Here is a 20,035-nt window from a genome sequence, read left to right as displayed (position 1 = left end):
ATTATATGATTTTAATAAGTAAAAGTGTTTGGATATAGTATGACCTATCAATCTATTTGTCCTTGTGAATTTGAAATACCAATAACATCTTCTACAGTTATAGTAGGCTTGTGGCAATTATATTCCTTGCATGTCTTCCAAAGGTGAATTAAATATGATCTCAAACTGAATCAGTGTAGCTGACCAAGGACTCGAAAGTACATCCCACTTCCAGAGTCCTCAGAATAGTTATATGGTCAAGTGAAGTTATGGCGAATTTTTAGTCAAACATTGTGCTTAATTTCAAACAACAATAAAGATTTATATGAAGTAATAAATATAAATTTTAGTAGGTACAAATGCACAGTTACTTCAATAAAGTTCTGCTGTCTTCAACATCTGTGTAGAGAGACAATAATTGGCACTTTTATGTATAAAACCTACAAGAAAGGAGCTTGAATTATCTCAATCAAAAATAGTGATAAATATTTAAGAAGATGAAAATGTAAATATTCATCAGAGTATATTACATATATGCATCACATTATGACAATACACCCCATAATACCTTTATTTATTAAAAATGTTTCACTTTAAAATATAGGATAAAATTATTAATAATTTAACAATCATAAAATATTTAAAAACAAAATATAGCTATGCTCTTTATTGTTATGCTCAAGAATTGTAGACATAAAAGGGCAAATAAGTAAATAAGTAACATATATGTCTGCAAACAGTACATAGATAAAGAATTAAAGTAACATACTGATTATTAAAAGTTTTTTTCTTTTAGTTTGTAAATTTTTAATTTGACAGCTCATAGAAAACCAGAGATGGAAAGTGAAGAAAATTGTGGTTTTATTTTTCATAATGTGATTTGTATTAAAGTTGTACTTTTGGCAAGTACTGACAAGGATTCATCTGTGCAAACAGTGGAATCTTTAGCTGATCACAATGCAGTAATTATTGCATCAGACAACAGGGAGAGAGCACAAGAATGACGTGTGCCTCTCAAACATGCTACCTTGACCATATTAACGAGGGAGCCTGAAATAGCATAATAAAATGGCTCCCCTAGGAGAAACTTTCCAAAGAGACTTGAAATAATTAACTTCTAGATATGTGTGTTACATGTAAGACGTCTTTGACAAAAGTAACTGTTTCCTTTAGCAATTAGAAAAACAAGTACATTTAATGAGAATTTGTACATGTATGCCTCAAGAGAATTCTAGGAAGGGCATTGTATCTGAATGGTCCATAAAAGTCATAAAATTAAGTATCACACATCTTACAGGAAAAAAAGTAGTACATAAGATGTATAGTCATTACATACTTTACATTCATGCAACTAAGTACATGTGATGAGACAAGGTGAGTTCTTGAAAAAGGTCACAGAATGGAAAAAGGGAAAGAAACAACTGTAACCACACTGTGGGAGGAAACTCACAAAACCTATCTACTTGGCTGGATTTAATAGACCAGATTACTGTTAGCTTCTTCTTAAGCATCTTTTCTTCAGTTGAATACTGTTGTAGGACAGATTTGTTTGCAGAATGGCAGTCATATGAAGCATGGAATGTCAAATTATTAATTAGATATGCCTATTGCAGATGAGATGACTGTGACTCAAAAATTTACATTCTGAGCCTATGAGAATTAACAGATGAATGAATTTTTTCTTTTTTATTTATTTTATGGAGCTCCACATTTTTCTATGCTTCCCTCCCTGCCTCTTCCCTTTAACCTTCTTCCATGGTCCCCATGCTCCCAATTTACTCTGGAGATTTTGTCTTCTACTACTTCCCATGTAGAACAGATGAGTCAATTTTGTGAATGGGTAGAGATAATAGCACTCAAAATCATTATCTAAATTCCATGAAAAATTTCTGTTTGTGATATTCTTCAAAATTTTCTCAGTTCTGCAATTACTGGGTCAAGGTGTTTAAGGGATCCTTCTTGATTGCTGAAGAAAGAATCCCAAACTATCAAGTACCAGGAACTGGGATATAAAAAGAAAATTATTTTCATCCATCATCTTTCCAAAAATTAAGGTCTTACAGAGTCACTGGAATAAAATATAGTGATATCATGAAATTTAGGATTTATTTCCTAAAGTATATGAACAAAGTGTGAAATGCTGCTGGAAAAAAATACATATATGTCATTGCACATATTTTTGCCAGAGTGATTAAGAGAGATTTTAGTAAGAAATGGTTCAAGTTTGTCATACACACCTGCAAGACTTAATTTACTTCTTTGTTAATAGTTACAAGAGCTTTTCTGCCAAGGTGGGTAGAGGAAGTGGAAATTATTAGAAAGATATTAAGATGGAGAAAACTGGATTGTTTCATATCTGATGTAACAAGGCCTACTCATAAGGTAGACACAAACGTAATACCTGTCAAGCTCTCTTATAAAGTAGGAGATTATTTCATTCTCTCTCTATTGTATAATGTACAAAAAGTCAATGATTCCAAGTGGAAAGAATTTAAAATTTAACAGAGTACAAAAGTTCCAGAAAGTATTTTACTTTGATATACTGATAGAACCCAGTGATTGACAAGTCTATTGTGCCACATGAAAGGCATGACTTAATAGACTAAGAATTGCGTAGTTGGTATTATTCTTAAAATTGTGATGACAAATAATTTTGAAACATTTAAATACATAACATTCAGTAGTGTTAAATTATATTTTCCATAGTATTTAAACATGACCTTCATTGATTTTAATCATAACTCTTATGATTTATATTTTCAGTATTAAATAAAAGAATAATTTGTGCTCATTATCTGAGATTTTATGAATAAGATACTGGTAAATATAAATCCTTTTTTTAAGACTGGGAAGATGAAAAAATGAAGTTTAAATTGATTAATTTTTTGTATAGATAATCTTATACAATATTCATCTATATACAGATATTTTTTCATAAAATTTATTACTCATATGCATTTATACATAATTAACTTTCAAATAATGGGCTTCATATAAAGTTTAGATATGAATTTTATTAATACAATTTTATGCAGTAATAACCTGCTCGAATTATATTCATAAACAGCATATTCCTTTTTAAGTTCGTTTGAAGTATTTTTCTATCTGTTTATCTTAGTAGACATTGTATTCCCCTCAAGCTCATGATTCTGATTTAAAATTAGTTTTACATTTATAATACACTTTATTTTGATTAAGGAAAAGTGTATTATAAAAGACACATCTTTTGCTTATGGATAAATAGAATATACAAAATGAACTCATTGAGATTTCAAAAGCCAAATCCATTTTGCTATTATATATATACAGAATATTGAGTTTCAAATATATTGATATAAAAATGATTAAAATGCTATATCTGAAATTTAAGACTAATAAAATTGCTATGGCTTATTTACTAATAGAGTACTTTTAAACAATAAATATTAAACAATAAATATCAAACAATAAATACCATTATATTTATGAATTGGCCAGAATGCTATGTTCTAGAGAATTATCAGACATCAATATACATTTGTAAAATATTGCACAAATTATTTTAGCTCTAATATGTTTATTTTCACTTGTATCTTTATCAATTGCTCCTTTTTGCTTTTTGCTGCTCCTTTGTAATGAAAGCAGGTATGATTTTTGACTCACTATATTGTTGGAGCACGCAATTACTTTTTTATATCATTAGAAGCTAATAATTGGGATAATCTATCAGATGAAGACATGCAATGTACAAGTATGTTCTTTCAATTTGGATAAGCCAAAAAACTTATATGAGTCGCTGCTAGTAAGGCTTATCCGAAAGGCTTAATTTCTATTGTAGTATGAGCTGCGGGCCTGCTTTTCGTCCTGCCCGGCTCCCTCATGGTTAGCTTTATACCCGAAATAACAACATATGCATTGTATTCTTTTAAACACTGCTTGGCCCATTTCTATTCATGTGTGTAGCACCCCAAGGTGTGCTTACTGGGAAGATTCTAGCCAACATCCATCCTGGGTCGGAGCTTTATTGCGTCTGCCGGAGAGAGGGGAGCATGGCGTCTGCTCCAGAGAGCAGAGCTGTCGAGTCTGAGCTCACTTCCTCTTCCTCCCAGCATTCTATTCTGTTTACTCCACCCACCTATGTTTCAACCTATGAGGGCCAAGCAGTTTCTTTATTAGTTAACCAATGAAATCAACAGACTGATATATGACACTCCCACATCACTTCCCCTTTTTCTGTTTAAACAAAGAAAGGAAGGCTTTAACTTTAACATAGCAAAATTACATATAACAAAACAGTTATCAAGTAAGAATTACAGTTACAATATTTACATCTATTTTATCTTTTATAACAAAGGAAAACTACAACTAACTATTCTTCAACTCCATCAAAGACTCCAGAAATATACAATATTACCTAAGCAAACAAGAAATAAGCAACTTACAAAACTCTAGAAATCACAGAGACATCTCGCTGCCTGGACAGTCACCCAAAGTTCCTCTGTACCATTGGGGCATCCATCTTCGGCCTAAAGGTCCATAGTATCCAGAGATATTTCCATGAAGCAGGAAATTTCAAAGGCAGTTCAGTCACTATCTGCTGTGTCCTGCAGAATGTCTTGCAGACTCTTTCATGAATCAGAAACCCCGAAAGATCATCTCACCTTTAGGCAAATTCAGTAGTCCTCTCTCTGCGGGTTCTCTGTGTCCAGTTTATGCAATAGTCCAGGCAAGAGCAGTTTCTTGCCCAAATGGCTATCAAACTCCATAAGGTGCCTCTTCGATGCCCATCTTCTGCTTGAAGTAGATTGGTGCTGCCAGGAGCAGAGTGTCTCATTGTCATGAAAAACCCTGTTATTAAAACATTTAAAATACCATATTCTATAATCTTTGAAAGATATGAAGAATGCCTATCTAAAATATATCTATGTACATCTAGAAAATCTTAACTAACATGACTACAAGCTTGACTATTATTGATAATTATCCATTAACAACCTATATACATTACATTTTTAAGTGAACTACACAATCACAATACCTTAATCAAGATCAGAAATACATATACATATAACAAAGTTGACCTTAAATCTAAATCACTAAAGCAAAATCCATATCAATGCAAATTATTCATACCTATATCATAACCCCCTTTAAATGTAAAAAAACATTTATAAACAATATTTGGGAATATGGGCACAGTTATTTCTCTCCAAACTGCTTCCTGCTGAATGGGGGCGCTGTTAATCAGGTCTTTCATGGTATAATCTGTGTGCTAGGTTCCTCTCAGTCGGCAGTTGAGCAAAGTAATTTTTTGAAGGTGTTCACAGCAACCCTTCAGGAGGGCGTGGTCTATCATACCATATTGAAATAGAAGCAATCCAAAGAGTCTCATCCTCTGTGAAAACAAAAGAAGAAACTCTTTTCCAAAATATCATATCCTTAGATCCAAATTCTGAAGTCAAGGTATTTTGAAAATATCTATCTTGGATTAGTTCAGCAGCATTTATAAACAATTATCTTTTAGCATCTGTTGCTCCTTCCTCAGCATTAAAACAATTCAAAGAGAGCATAATAGCATACAGTATCAAGATTCTCTGTGTATTTTCCATCTTTGTGCAGCTTTATTTTAACTCTATTTTGTTTACTTTTACTTTTATTTTATATTTTCTGTATATCTTCGTCCTGGAATAACTCTTTAGACCAGGCTGTCCTTGAACTCACAGAAATCTGTCTGTCTCTGCCTCCCAGGCAGTGGGATTAAAGGCGTGTGCTACCACACCTTGAAGTCTCAGAGGTCAATCTCCCTCTGCCTCCCAAGTGTTGGGATTAAAGGTGTGTACTACCACACCCAACTACTTCCTTATTTTTGTTTTTTTTTACTTTTAAGAACTTTATCTTTCAGCCTGCATATATTTTTAAACACACTGTAAATCATTTAAAGTTTTCTTTGTCTTTGAATCTCTCTTTACTGTATCTCTCTCTTTTCCTGACCACACGAGCCTTTAAATTACTGAACAATATGGGTAGGATTAAAGGCGTGGCTTTGCCAGCTAAATCCAGGCCATTCCTTAGCTTTCCAGCCTCATGGTGTAGGTACTGGCTGTAGCCATGTTTACCACCACAACTCTGTGGCGTTTCAAGGTCCTTGCCAGCAAACAAGCTGCGATACTATATCCACAGACAACACTCAAGTCCTTTCTCTGTAGTTGGCCTTCCTGCCTCAAAGAGTCAGAGTTTGCCCTGGCAGGATGGACCAGAACGCCAGCATTTTAAAACAGCACAACTTTTTTTTTTTTTTTTTTTTTTTTTTTTTTTTTTGCTATGGCCGAAAACAAACAAGCATTCAGTCAGCTTTTATCAATACCATTTAAGTGTTTCGTGGCAGGACCTCTTAATGAGCTGCAGGGTTTTGCAGCTGAAGCTGAGTCAGGAAGGCTCTCTTAGATGAGAGCGCTTGCTTGCCTCTAGCAGGCAGAACAGACCCAAGAAATTGCTGCTACCAAGAAAACATGCGTTACTATATTCTTTCCCAAGCTTTCTCAGGCTTTCTGTAGATTCAGTGCCCCATGTCTGGGCGCCATCTGTACTATGAGCTGCGGGCCTGCTTTTCGTCCTGCCCGGCTCCCGCATGGTTAGCTTTATACCCGAAATAACAACATATGCATTGTATTCTTTTAAACACTGCTTGGCCCATTTCTATTCATGTGTGTAGCACCCCAATGTGTGCTTACTGGGAAGATTCTAGCCAATGTCCATCCTGGGTCGGAGCTTTATTGCATCTGCCGGGGAGAGGGGAGCATGGCATCTGCTCCAGAGAGCAGAGCTGTCGAGTCTGAGCTCACTTCCTCTTCCTCCCAGCATTCTATTCTGTTTACTCCACCCACCTATGTTTCAACCTATGAAGGCCAAGCAGTTTCTTTATTACTTAACCAATGAAATCAACAGATTGATATATGACACTCCCACATCATTTTATAGTCAAGAACATTAAGCATGATATTTCTAGTGAATTATCAGATTATATTTGTGTCATTTCTACTTGAATTCAAAGAAACCGAATCTTTTCAAGGATGGTTAAATAAATAAGAACAGAAAAAGAAGCAATTACTTGAAGGGCAAATAAAAATGCTTTCCTATAATTCATATTACCTTTAGAATACAAAATAAGTTTAGAAAAATCATGAAATCATGGTCTAACAACGTAGAACTTAAGTTTAGCTCTCTGTAATTTTCTTTTTTCTTATTTTGGTTTTTCGAGACAGGGTTTCTCTGTGGTTTTGAAGCCTGTTCTGGAACTAGCTCTTGTAGACCAGGCTGGTCTCGAACTCACAAAGATCCGCCTGCCTCTGCCTCCCGAGGGCTGGGATTAAAGGCGTGCGCCACCACCGCCCGGCAGCTCTCTGTAATTTTCAATGGTGTCCAAATGTTGACACTACAACCTGACAGTATTAACTTTTAGCACATAATGAAACACAAAATTATAAATTATGTTCAAGATCATTAATTTCAAAACAATTTTGAAATTGTTCAATAAGGTATAGAGAGTATGACAGTAGATAATTGACTGCACAAATTGATAATTTGTATAATTTTATTTTCCTTAAATCTGTGTCTTTGGTACATTCACTTACATTTTATGACAGTTGGCAATTTTTCAAGTATTAATTATTACTCTTAAATCTGTATGGTAATTAATCATAGTAGATTTTACTGTGGACTATAAGAGGTTTATGTATACTGAAGTACTATGAATGCTATAATTCACAATGGGATATTATTGACTTCTTTCTTATCAGTATTTATGTTCAACATATAAATGTAAATAGTAACAATTTTTTAAAAAAATGACAAAAATGATATAAGATTACCACGTTATAAACCTCATTGATAATTTTCATTACATAAACTTTTTACAATGAATGATTATTTTAAAAATATTTTCTATAAAGTTTTAATCACTGTCTTGTGTCAAAGTAATTTTTTCTACAGAAATGTTAATAGATATGTGTACATGTTTCATTAATTTTTCTCTTTTTTTTCTTTCCTACTGTTGTTTTATTTCTTTTGTTTTATTTTCACATTTACAATTTAATTATTTTGTTATTTATTTTATTATGTTCTATGTTCAAAAATATTTTCATCATGCAGATAATTGCTGTGAAGAGAATACAGGTGAAAATGGAGGCCAGTCATGGCAGCTGAACGCTCTTGGGTTTTCTCTCATTATCACTATGAGTTTGTCTTGCTTGTTTTAATGTTATTGTCTTCTATGGTATTGCCTAAACAGAAATAAGGAGAAGAGTAGCAACAGAATAATCAAATAGTATAACCAAAATCTTTTGCAGTCCAATTTATGTTTTTAACTAGGTTCTTTCTGTCCTTACCAACATAAAAACATTCCAGAAATATTTATTCTCTCAACTATTTTTAACAACAATATGCTTTGATACAAAACCTTCATTTCGCAAAGTAGACATTGCTATAAATAATGTCTGTTGTACATTGAACTTAGGCATTTTATATAACCAGTCCTTTTTTATTTAGTTAGTTTGCAAATATAATCAACATCCCTAGGTATTAAGCATGTAAAAATTGTGGTTTTACAAAATTGTGAGTCACCTCTATTAGTCTTTTAACTGTTTAAAGAAAATTTCTGGTTAATGAACATGTATAACATTTTATAGTTTTTACCACTTATATAAAATACAAACTTGATATCAAGTTATACTGGATACATATATCTCTTATTTTCTTTTCTTCAGTTTTGAGATAATGTCTGAAGGAGCAAAAATGAACTATCTTCCTTTAAATCAGAATATCCAATTAATGATTTCTTAAGTAAAATTATCTCTCCACCATTGTCTGTAATAAATAACCTTAATGTCATTATGTTGAAATGTTGCTCAATACAGTAAATTTACATCATATTTTAGCTGGAACCAAGTATTGCAGATGTGACAGCGTATGCAATTACATATTGAATTTTTCTGAATGCCAGACAGTCACTGTCCTTGGAAGCTTCAAAATAAGAAATGAATATTATAGGTAATACTTTCAAGGAGATGAAAATGAGATTCAAACAAGAACCTGCTGTATTCAAAATTTCAAAAGAAGTGCAATTTGAAGAAAGACATGAAGGGTATCTGTTTTTAAACACAACACACACGTTTGCTTAGGTATGCCATTTGTAGACAAACATAACAGTTTTTATTTGCTAAATCAACTAATTTTTAGTTTTTGAGATTCACTCACCACAATTACGCATTTGCTTATCTGTAAGTTCTCTGTGCTTTTGGGATACCCAAACACATTATTATTTATTATTATTATTATTATTATTATTATATATGATTAATTATGTGAGGTCCAACAAGATTAGATATGAATTAACAATCAGTTTTGTTTTAATTTGTGGTTTAAAATGTCTTTGCTTTCAACTATTGTTTTTGTCTCATAGCTGACAAAATAAACTAAAAATATGATCCATTCAAGGATAATTTTTTTCCTTGTTGTTGAAACATAGCAAAAACAAATCCAATTCATTGGATATGAAAATCGAGCTAATATTCTGGAATTTTTTTAATTTTGGAAAAATAACATGAGCCATACTTTCTTAATGATGTAGCTATTTGTGACTTTGCACTAAATTCCTTAGTATTCCCTTAAGAGTTGATACATTCATTACTGATGAGTAGAAAATATTGTGCTGGGCGGTTGTGGCACACGCGGGAGGCAGAGGCAGGCGGATCTCTGTGAGTTCGAGGCCAGCCTGGTCTACAAGAGCTAGTTCCAAGACAGTAACCAAAAAAGCTACGGAGAAACCTGTCTCGAAAATCAAAAAAAAAAAAAAATATATATATATATATATATATATTATATTGAGAATGAAGACAATTAAAGCAACATTTGTAAACATATTTCTTTCCATTCTTTAGTGCATAGTTTAATCATTTCAATATGTTGAAAGATGTCAATTAACAAGAAAAAGTTACAACTTATTTAACTTATCTTGAAATGATTGTTGAAGCATGATGTATGTGCCTAGTCAGTTAGTTTTAATTGATTTTGAAGCTTAAGCAGCACAACTCAGAATTACCAAGAGTGATAAAAAGAACACTCAAGGTCAAAGTTACACAGATACACAACATATCATTTTGTAGCACTCAAAATAACCACTGTATGCGTTGGTGTTTTATATCACAGAATTGAAGGAACAAAATACTAAATAATGAAGTTATTATGTTGCTTCAAAGGACCACAGAAATTATATACTTATTTATGCCTTGGTGAGATTTTTGTTGATGGGTTTTATCTTTTATTGTCCAGCTTCAGTACAGTGTGAAAACAAAAACCTTGCTTTTTTTTTTACCCTTTTGTCTACTTCAGATCAGTCTTCCATCATCTGCAATATGATCAATGATAAACAAATCATAAAATATCATATACTCCATTGTTCCTATCAATCATTTTTCTACTGTTTGTTTTTAAATAAATTTAATTATTGAAGGTGTACATATACAAATGTGTGTATTAACATGAGTATAGTATATACTGTTATAGGTAATAAGAGAAATTTTTGTCTAACAATATGTGTATAACAACTCCCAGTGTTAACATATTTCAGTAGTTTTTAACCATTCTCTGATGGAGCTAAGTGAATTTGCTTATGCATGATTTTCCGTGTAATCTGCATGTATATGTATGATATCAGGGTATCTTTTTATTCATTGCAGAATGTCCATTTTTTCTTACCAATTCTGGCATAGTAACCTTAGAACTTAGATTCAATGGACTCCCCCACAAATAAAATTATTATTATTATTTACTAAGCCATTGTGTTCTGGAAATAGATGCCTAGAAGATAGCAGTAGGTTCTTCCCTCAGACAAATTGGCATTACAAATCCTATTCATTATAATTATGTGAATTTATATAACTAAGCATACTTTTATAATATCCTTTGTTTCAAATATTTTAAAGGTGCATGTATACATAACAACACCTAACAAGTATGATTTTGAAAATTTGATGCTTTTACTGAACACATATTAATAAATTTAAAACATTATATTAATATTTACAATGTGTTATCTATATAAGTATAATTCGTTTCAGTTCTACTTATTGATGACTAATCCTCTCACAGAATTCATTTTCTAAGAGACTTAAAATATTCATATTTGTGTTTGAAATTATTTAGAAGAATGTATAACACTTTACAATTATGTAATGAAGCTAAATGATAACTACCATTTATTCAAATATTGTTCATTTAACATTGCCCATGTATTTGGATTTATTTATACTTAAATCAATGTAATGATTTTTTTCCAGTGGTTCTCCTATATTTTGATTTGCCCATTCTATTTATTCATCAAGCGTATTGTACACAAAAATTAGCCATGTACAATTAAATCAAGATGAATGTATCTAGATACATAAACATTCAGTTATTATATGATATTCTCACATTGAGAATAAAAAATAATTTTTAAATTGGAAATTCAAGATGGATAACATTATGCCAATGCAAGAAAGTAATATTTTAATGTTATTTTCAAGGATAATTTTTAACATTATATATGAGAACATTTCTTTTCAGAAAATATATAAGAATTACTGGTAAAGTAAAACCTTAATAATTTTAAAGTTATTTTAAAAATACAAAGTTGTTTAATTTTGTTGTGATTTTAGAAGCATTGAGAATTTTAGATAAATCATTTGTGGCATTAACTATTGTCATTCATATTTCTCTGATATTATGATGCAAATCCATAAATGCATAGACATATATAGAGGTAGCTAATATAAATAATTTTATTTTTAGGTATTTTATAATGATTGTTTTTATTGGTATAGGTTGCTCTGACTTTTTCCTATATCAATTAAGTGAAACTAAGTAACCTTTTTCTTTTCAAAAACATATTTTTATAATTATATCACCATTTATAAAAAACAATTTACCCTTTCTGACATTTATTTTCTGTTGTTTAGAAATGAGTGTATGTCCTGAACTTTGTTTTCTGCTAATTGTACATACAAATTGTGTACCTGCCCCAGTAGTTACAGAGAAATATATCATAAAATTTTGATAGTCCAACACATTTAATGGTTTGATCACATTTGTTTGTTTCAAGCAATTAAATATATAACAGTTTTTTAAATAGCTTTTGAATTGATTTTGAAACTGTTTTAAATTAAAAGACAATATCAATACAAATTATGTCATATATAAATACAGAGTTAATTTGACTTCCAGGAGATTTTACTAAAATAAAGTAAAATTAGTATTTTAAAGTTTTCATTATGTTACTCTTTTCAGTACTGACAAAATCAGGCTAATATTCTATAACCAATATTTTAAAATTGTATTAATTTTATACAAATGTCAAAATGTATGTTTAGTGTAAAGCTAATTTATAAGTACAATAATAAGACAATAATGACTTTCATGTTTTTCTTTATGTTACAAAACTTAAATTTATTACCTTGTCTAAGACGATGTACTGGATAAATTTAGCAATCATTTACTGAATCTCCTTAACTAAGAGTTACTAACTTCTAACCCTAAAATGTTTGCTAGAAAATGCCACACACAATGTAGATCATTTCATTAAACCAATCTATCCAAATGTGTTGAAATTGAAAAAAAACAGTATTGACAGAGTATAAATGAATATGTGTGCTTAATGTGTTTTAAATGATCTTGTGGAACACAGACTTGTGACTGACATCCTTGGGACATTGGTATTTACTTTATCTCTTTGGAAGTACAGTCATGCATTCATCCACATATACCTAAACTTCATTTTAAATGTGAACTAGCGTTGATTGTGATATATTTAGCTGTCAACAGTTTCTTAGTTTTTGTATACTCAAAATGAATTAGTATATTCTTTATCACTTCATTCTAGAAAAGACAGTATACAGTTGAATAATTATAAAATGTAGAATCCTTTAAATACACTACTTGATTCATTTACATTCCATGCGTGTACTTAATGGGCAATATTCACTCCTTGTCTTTTCAAGCAATGTAAATTAAAGCTATTTCTTTAAGTAAGATCCACAATTCAAACCTATTTATAAATATTTCGCTCATAGTTTTACAATGGCTTTATGTATAATTTTTGTGTTTGAAACTATTTTGATCATTTTAATTGCATTTGCTTTCATCCCAGATTATTTTATTGGCAATATGTACGTGTTATAAATGTATTGTCCTTGGTATCATCACTTATTTAACACCCTCACATATTTCCAAGTGCTATGTGTAATCTTGTGCATGTGTTCCATAGTGTATTGAATGTCATTTTATTTTATGTATCTCTGTGTCTTCTCCATTGTTGTAATAAAGAAAACTGAGGAAAATCTTGGTTATATGTGTTTTCTTTATTACTGTTACAGCCTTTTTGTCCTTCTGTGTGTTTTCATTTTCAACTTGGTCAAATTCAATATCTCAACAATTTTAGTTGTTAGTGGCAAATGGGTTTTAGTGAATGTTTTCAATTTTGAGATAACTGAAATACAACTCTTAAAAATGTCTTCTTATAAAATAATTTGGAAACAGTACCCAATTTTGTTTAAATAAAACTTATTACAGAGTTCTCATGAAATTAAGTCACTCTTTGGATGCCTAAATAGTCAGAAGAATTTTTGGTAAGACACACAAACAGTGCTTCATCTCTTGTCATTTCTTTAACACTACAATGATATTTAAAATGTTCAAAAATAAGTATCCAAATAAAAGACTTTTACAATGAATAAATTAATTAATTTCAATTTTCACTTCTATGTTAAAGACACCACATGCTAAAAATTAAAATGTAATTTTTATTGGTTTTCAAAAACTGAATTGCACATATAGAAAATATTGAATGAAAAATTATCCAAAGTTTTGGAATTTATGTCTGTACATATTATTATTTTCGATTGATTTTTATTGATCTCTAGTTTTCTCAGCTACCCTCCCTTGCTCTCCCCTCCCCTTTTCATCTCTCCCCCAAACACCCCATGCTCCCAATTTACTTGGGAAAGCTTGTCTTTTTCTATTTCCCAAGTAGATTAGAACTATGTAAGTCTTTCTTAGTGTCCTCATTGTTGTCTAAATTCTCTGGGATTGTGGTTTATAGGCTGGTTTTCTTTGCTTTATGTACATATTATTCTTATGAAAGAAAGTTAACTAGTCAGAAGAAATATAATATATGTAGTATATATTTTGGTTCAATGATAAGAAAAATAGGAAAAAGTCCTAAAGAATCAACTTTATATGTTTGTGTCTCTATACTCACCATGACACCTATTATCAAGGATGAAAAACTGTATTTTGTTTTCTTACAGATCCACAACTGAGGTATAGTGCCATCCCCCAAAAATATTAAACCGCTGTCATAGGTTTCCTCCTTTGAGAACTTTATTTCACAGACTAAGTCTAGATTTTCACCTAAATCAATAGGAAAAGATTCAAGTTCTCAAAAACCTTTCTTTATGCCAATCATTTTCCATTGTCAATGTGTTAGATCAGACTCTCTTCCACCTCTGAGGAAAGTGAAACCACACTGCCATCACACAGTCTACCTTACCTTAGAGATCACTCTTGCTGGTTGACATTTTGTGTTTATGGAAAAATGTGTTACTTGCACCCACTGCCATGTCACCAGAAAACAGGGTCATTGCATAAAATCTATGTACCCTTTCCTTCTTCTCCCTATTCCTCTGGAAAAATCTCTTCCAGTTCACTGTCTGCACAGATTTGCCATGTCTAGAAGGCCATCTACATAAAATTATGGCAGAGGCAAACGTAGGTTATTTTTTCACCTATGTAGGATACCTTTAATGTGTTTTGGTTTGTTTCACATAAAATTTCATAGTAAGTAATAATATTTCATTTTATCAATATACTTCAGTTTATTTTATCCAATCGGCTTTTGAAGCATGTCTTGGTTACTTCTTACCTTCCTATATATGATTAAATAGAAAATATTCACTTCTATACCTTATTAAAGATATACTAAGATATATTACATTATTAAATTTACAAGTTCCATATGATTTGTAAGATATGTAATTGTACAAGAAGATTGCCTACTGCATTATAAAAACATTGATAGTGTGGAATTTAATATAATGAATTAAGCAATTTGGAGTTTCTAAAGAAAATTTCTGTGTCTTTTGGTTCTAAATTTTACACATTTGTTGAAGATTTTTTGTTGTGTTCTTGGATTTCGTTTACCAGTATGATATTGAATATTTTTTCATCTATGTTCATGAGGGAGATTGGTTTGTAATTCTCTTTCTTTGTTGAGTCTTTTTGTGGTTAACTGTAACCTCATAAAAAGAGTTTGGTAATGTTCCTTCTGTTTCTATTATGTGGAGCACTTTGAGCAGTATAGATCTTAGCTCTTTCTTGAAGTTCTGGTAGAATTCTACACTGAAATCATCTGGCCCTGTTCTTTGTTTGTTTGTTTGGGAGCCTTTTGATGATTGGTTCTATTTCCTTGCAGGTTAAAGGTCTTTTTAAATAGTTCACATGATCTTGATTTACTTTTGGTATGTATTATATCTATCCAGAACATTTTCCATTTCTTTTACATTTTTTCAGTTTTGTGGGGTATAGGATTTTTGTAATATGACCGAATGATTCTCTGGATTTCTTCAGTGTCTGTTCTCATATCCCCTTTTCATTTCTGATTGTGTTAATTGTGATGTTCTTTCTCTGCCTTTCGATTAGTTTGAATGAGGGTTTGGAAAGTCCAGTTGAAGAGTGAGAGGAGTGAGAATATGAGAAAAGGGGTCAAGACCATTATGGGGACACCCACTGAAACAGTCTACCTGAGCTAATGGGAGCTCACCAACTACAGCTGGACAGGAAAGGAACCAACATAGGACCACACTGGACCCTCTGAATGTGGGTGACAGTTGTGTGGCTGGAGCAGACTGCCGGGCCATTGGCAGTGGCACCAAGAGTTATCCCTACTGTTTGTATTTGCTTTTTCAAAGCCCCAATCTCTTTGCTCAGCCTAAGTATAGTAGATAGGTCCTTATACCTTCCACAAAGCAATCTGTCTTACTCTCTCTGATGAGTGGATGGGGATTGCAAGGGGAAGATAGAGGGAATGGAAGGAGGAGAGGGAATGAGAACTAGGATTGGTAGGTAAAATAGAAAAAGATAATTTTCTTTTTTTTAAAAAATATAAATAAATTATATATATAATTTTATACCCTAGTTTTCAATTCTTAATAACATTTTAAAAGCATTGCTCTTTTATGTTTCTTTTATGCATCTTAAATGCATATTAATTACATAAAATGAAGTTGATAAAAAGAGATACGGGAGTTAGGTTTCACCATTTACACTTTGCTGATCAATTTGTACAATCTGGAGTTTTATATTTTTATCATTTTTAGGTTATGTGTATGAATGCTTTGCGTACATGCATGTATTTTTGCTTTTGGTGCCTGCAGTGGTCAAAAGAGCACATGAGATCACTTGCAACTTAAACTGTAGAAGATTATGTGCAGCCATATGGACACTGCGAGTTTGTCTGGGGTCCTTTCTAAGAGCAATACACACTCACAACCTTTGAACTATCTCCCAAGCCTCAGATATAGAGATATTTATTTTTTCTTGTATCAGTGAAAACCTTCATTTTCTAATGGAAAAAAGGCACAGCTATCATACAACCTAATTATAAAACATCACAATTAAATAATACACAAAGAGAATGGAACATGTAAAAATCAGTGTAAAAATATTACTCTATATAGATACTTATAAGATATGTAATAATTTCTTGTGTGCCCTTTATACAAATTTATATCTTTTAATTAAATGGACAAATTCAACAAAATTACAAAGTTTTGCTATTTGATGTAGTTATCAGAATAGATTTTTGTACTGCAAGCCCTTGAGATATAACATACCCAGTAACATGAACAGTTAGACCATCAAATGCTGTTTACTATTTGGAACTGATGCATTCATTGTTGTTTAAATGGCCACATTTTGTTCCATTCACCTTTCATTATGTTAAAATAACAATCCTAAGAATTTGACAGATTTCCATTAAAATTTCTAAGAAGCCTGTAATAAAATTTTAAGTTCTGTGAGAAAGATAGTTCTTTTCGAGATAAGCTATTACTAGTAGTTCAGACAGAACTCAAATTAAAACCTTCCTTCTCCTTCAGATTTCAAAGAACAGATTTAATATCCAAATGGCATTGTAACCTCCTAAGTTAATCATGTTTTACATAGCATTTTTGAAAATAAATAAACACCAAACCTTAAGTTATGTTCAACAAATATTTAAATGACATGATTAATATGATGTGTCTCAAGAAATACTCAAAAGTATATTCTTAATCAAATATTATTCACAATACACATACATAATACTTATTCATCATTATAGATATGCATACCATATCATTTCACAGAATTTGTCAGTGTGTTTGAATTTTAGTTAACAGAAACACATTCATATGTTAATTTCAACAAACCTTAATACATGAGGCTTTATGTCACATTCCCCATCTCCCACATGGAAAGAGCAACCTGGGTATTCTCATGACTGCAAGGATTGTCAAAATGCAGACAACATGGGAAAAAGGGAGTATGGACAGTGCCATAGCTAAGACTGCACATGCTCTCCTGCTTTATGGTAGTTCTTACCTCCCTAATTGGGTGTATTCAGTGGCTTCATAATATCATTTGAGAAAAGATTATTATTGCAAAGCTTTGGTGACAACAGGCATTGAAGATTCATCACCTGTATTTTGATTAGCCTAGTTAATTGTGTAATCTAGTTCAAGGCCTAATATTTTAGACTTCACTATTGATAACTAAAAAAACATTCCCTACCACTTTAATAATCCCTTTTCTAATTGCTCCATATGTACTTGTAGGTGGGGTTTTTCTGACCTGCAAGCCACTTCCCAAATAACAACATTGAGTTGTAATATTAATTACAAATGCTAAACAGATAACTTGTACTTATTACTACCTAACTCTTACATTTAAATTAACCAAGGAAGATGAAGAGGGAAGAAAGATGGAAGGAAAGAAACAGATAAATGAAATTTTTTAAAAAAGAAAATATATATGGCATGAGTTTTAAAATTTTTTACTGATTTTTTTATTGAGCTCTACAATTTTCTCTTCTCCCCTCCCTGCTTATCCTCTCCCATTCAACCCTCCCACAAGGTCCCCACACTCCCAATTTACTCTGGAGATTTTGTCTTTTTCTACTTCTCATGTAGATCTATGTATGTCCTTCTCAGTGTCCTCGTTGTTATCTAAGTTCTCTGGGATTTTGATTTTTTTGTTAGATTTTTTTGCTTTATGCTTATAAACAACTTATGAATGAGTACATGAGTACTGTGATAATTGTCTTTCTGTGTTTCTGTGTCAGTGTTTCCTCACTCAAAATAATGTTTTCTAGCTCCAACTATTTTCATGATTTTAAGAATGGTCATAAGACTTACAGTAACCTGTATAATTTCACACATTATACTTTGTGATCAAAATTAAAATTATATATATCTCTTGTTATTTTCACATAGAGTTTCTCTGTGTAGCTCTGCCTGTCCTGGGAGCCGCTCTGTTAACCAAGCTGCTTTCAAACTAATTTATCTACCTGTCTCTGTGGTCTGGGGGTTTAAAGATGTGTGAAATGTGCTCAGCTTCTTATTTTATTTTTTCATTTTAATTTTTAAAATATTTTTAAATTGAAATCACGGTCTTTCCTCAAAATGTGATTATTATGAAAAACTTTCTGATTTTCCCCCTAAAAACAATAATGTTTTCACAGATATACCTTATATTGCCAGAATTAGCTATGGTATTACATATTGTTTTTATTTTTTTATTTTTTTTAATATTTATTTATTATGTATGCAATATTCTGTGTGTATGCCTGATGGCCAGAAGAGGGCACCAGACCCCGTTACAGATGGTTGTGAGCCACCATGTGGTTGCTGGGAATTGAACTCAGAACCTTTGGAAGAGCAGGCAATGCTCTTAACCTCTGAGCCATCTCTCCAGTCCCACATATTGTTTTTATTAAGCTATACATTTTTCTCCACTCCCCTTTCTTCCTCTTCCCTCTCTTTCTACTTTCTCCATGGTTCCCATGCTCCCAATTTACTCAGGAGATCTTGTCTTTAATATTTCTCATGTAGATTAGATCCATGTGTCTTTCTTTTAGGGCCTTCTTTGTTGTCTAGATTCTCTAGGATTTTGAAATTTAGGCTAGTTTTTCTTTTCTTTATGTGGAAAACCCACTTATGAGTGAGCACTTATGATATTTGCCTTTTTGGGTCTGGGTTACCTTCCTCAAGGTAAATAATTTGCCCATACATTTCAAGATATCATTATTTTTTTCTGCTGTGTAAATGTACCACATTTTCTCCATTGTGTAAATGTACCACATTTTCCTTATCCATTCTTCAGTAGAAGAGCACTTGTTTCCAGGTTCTGGCTATGATAAATAATGTTGCTATGAACATAGTTGAGCACATATCCTTGTTGTATGATTGTGATCCAATGATACCACTTTTGGGTGTATACCCAAAGGATGCTCAATCATAACACAAGGTATTACATACTGTATCAACACAACTTGACCTAGTTAGCATTATGAGCAGTTTTATATCAGATTGATTTTAATTGAAGTGTACTTGAAAAGTTTTCAATAAATATTTTGTCAGGAGAGTAAATATATTTTATTCAAAAGAATATATATTTTATTCAAAAGATTATCATGGACAGAATCAATTGTATAAGAAAGAACATAATAAATATTAAAATACAAAGCAAGTGCTAGAAATATGGATAGGTGGTTTACATAGGTGGCTATTCTTTCAGAGGACCTGAGTTCCATTCCAAGTCCCTACGTGGTGGGTCACAACTATCATAACTCGAGCACCAAGGGATTTGATGCCCTTTTCTAGCTTCCTAGCATACCATACATGCAAATGGTGTACAGACATATATGCAGGCACAATACCTATTCACATAAAATAAAACAGAAGTAAAAACTAATAGTAAATACTTTGTAAGGCAAACACCATCTTTAAAG

The 20,035-nt window shown here is 31.7% G+C and overlaps 1 protein-coding gene across 2 annotated transcripts in view; it reads left to right on the top strand.

Annotated features, from left to right (window-relative positions):
* Ncam2 (neural cell adhesion molecule 2) overlaps positions 1-20,035 on the top strand; it is a 403,308-nt gene that overhangs the window by 363,420 nt on the left and 19,853 nt on the right. The window contains exon 16 of one of the 2 annotated variants that reach the window (XM_057765380.1): positions 8,107-9,606. The exons of the other annotated variant lie outside the window; for it this stretch is intronic. Coding sequence (XP_057621363.1) covers positions 8,107-8,213 — 107 coding nt within the window. The 3' untranslated portion in view covers positions 8,214-9,606. Of the gene's footprint in view, positions 1-8,106; positions 9,607-20,035 lie in introns of those variants that run through there. 2 annotated transcript variants of the gene reach the window in all.

Source organism: Chionomys nivalis, chromosome 3 (assembly GCF_950005125.1).
Source record: "Chionomys nivalis chromosome 3, mChiNiv1.1, whole genome shotgun sequence".
In the NCBI taxonomy this organism is placed as follows: Eukaryota; Metazoa; Chordata; class Mammalia; order Rodentia; family Cricetidae; genus Chionomys; species Chionomys nivalis.
This window is presented reverse-complemented; position numbering and strand designations above follow the sequence as displayed.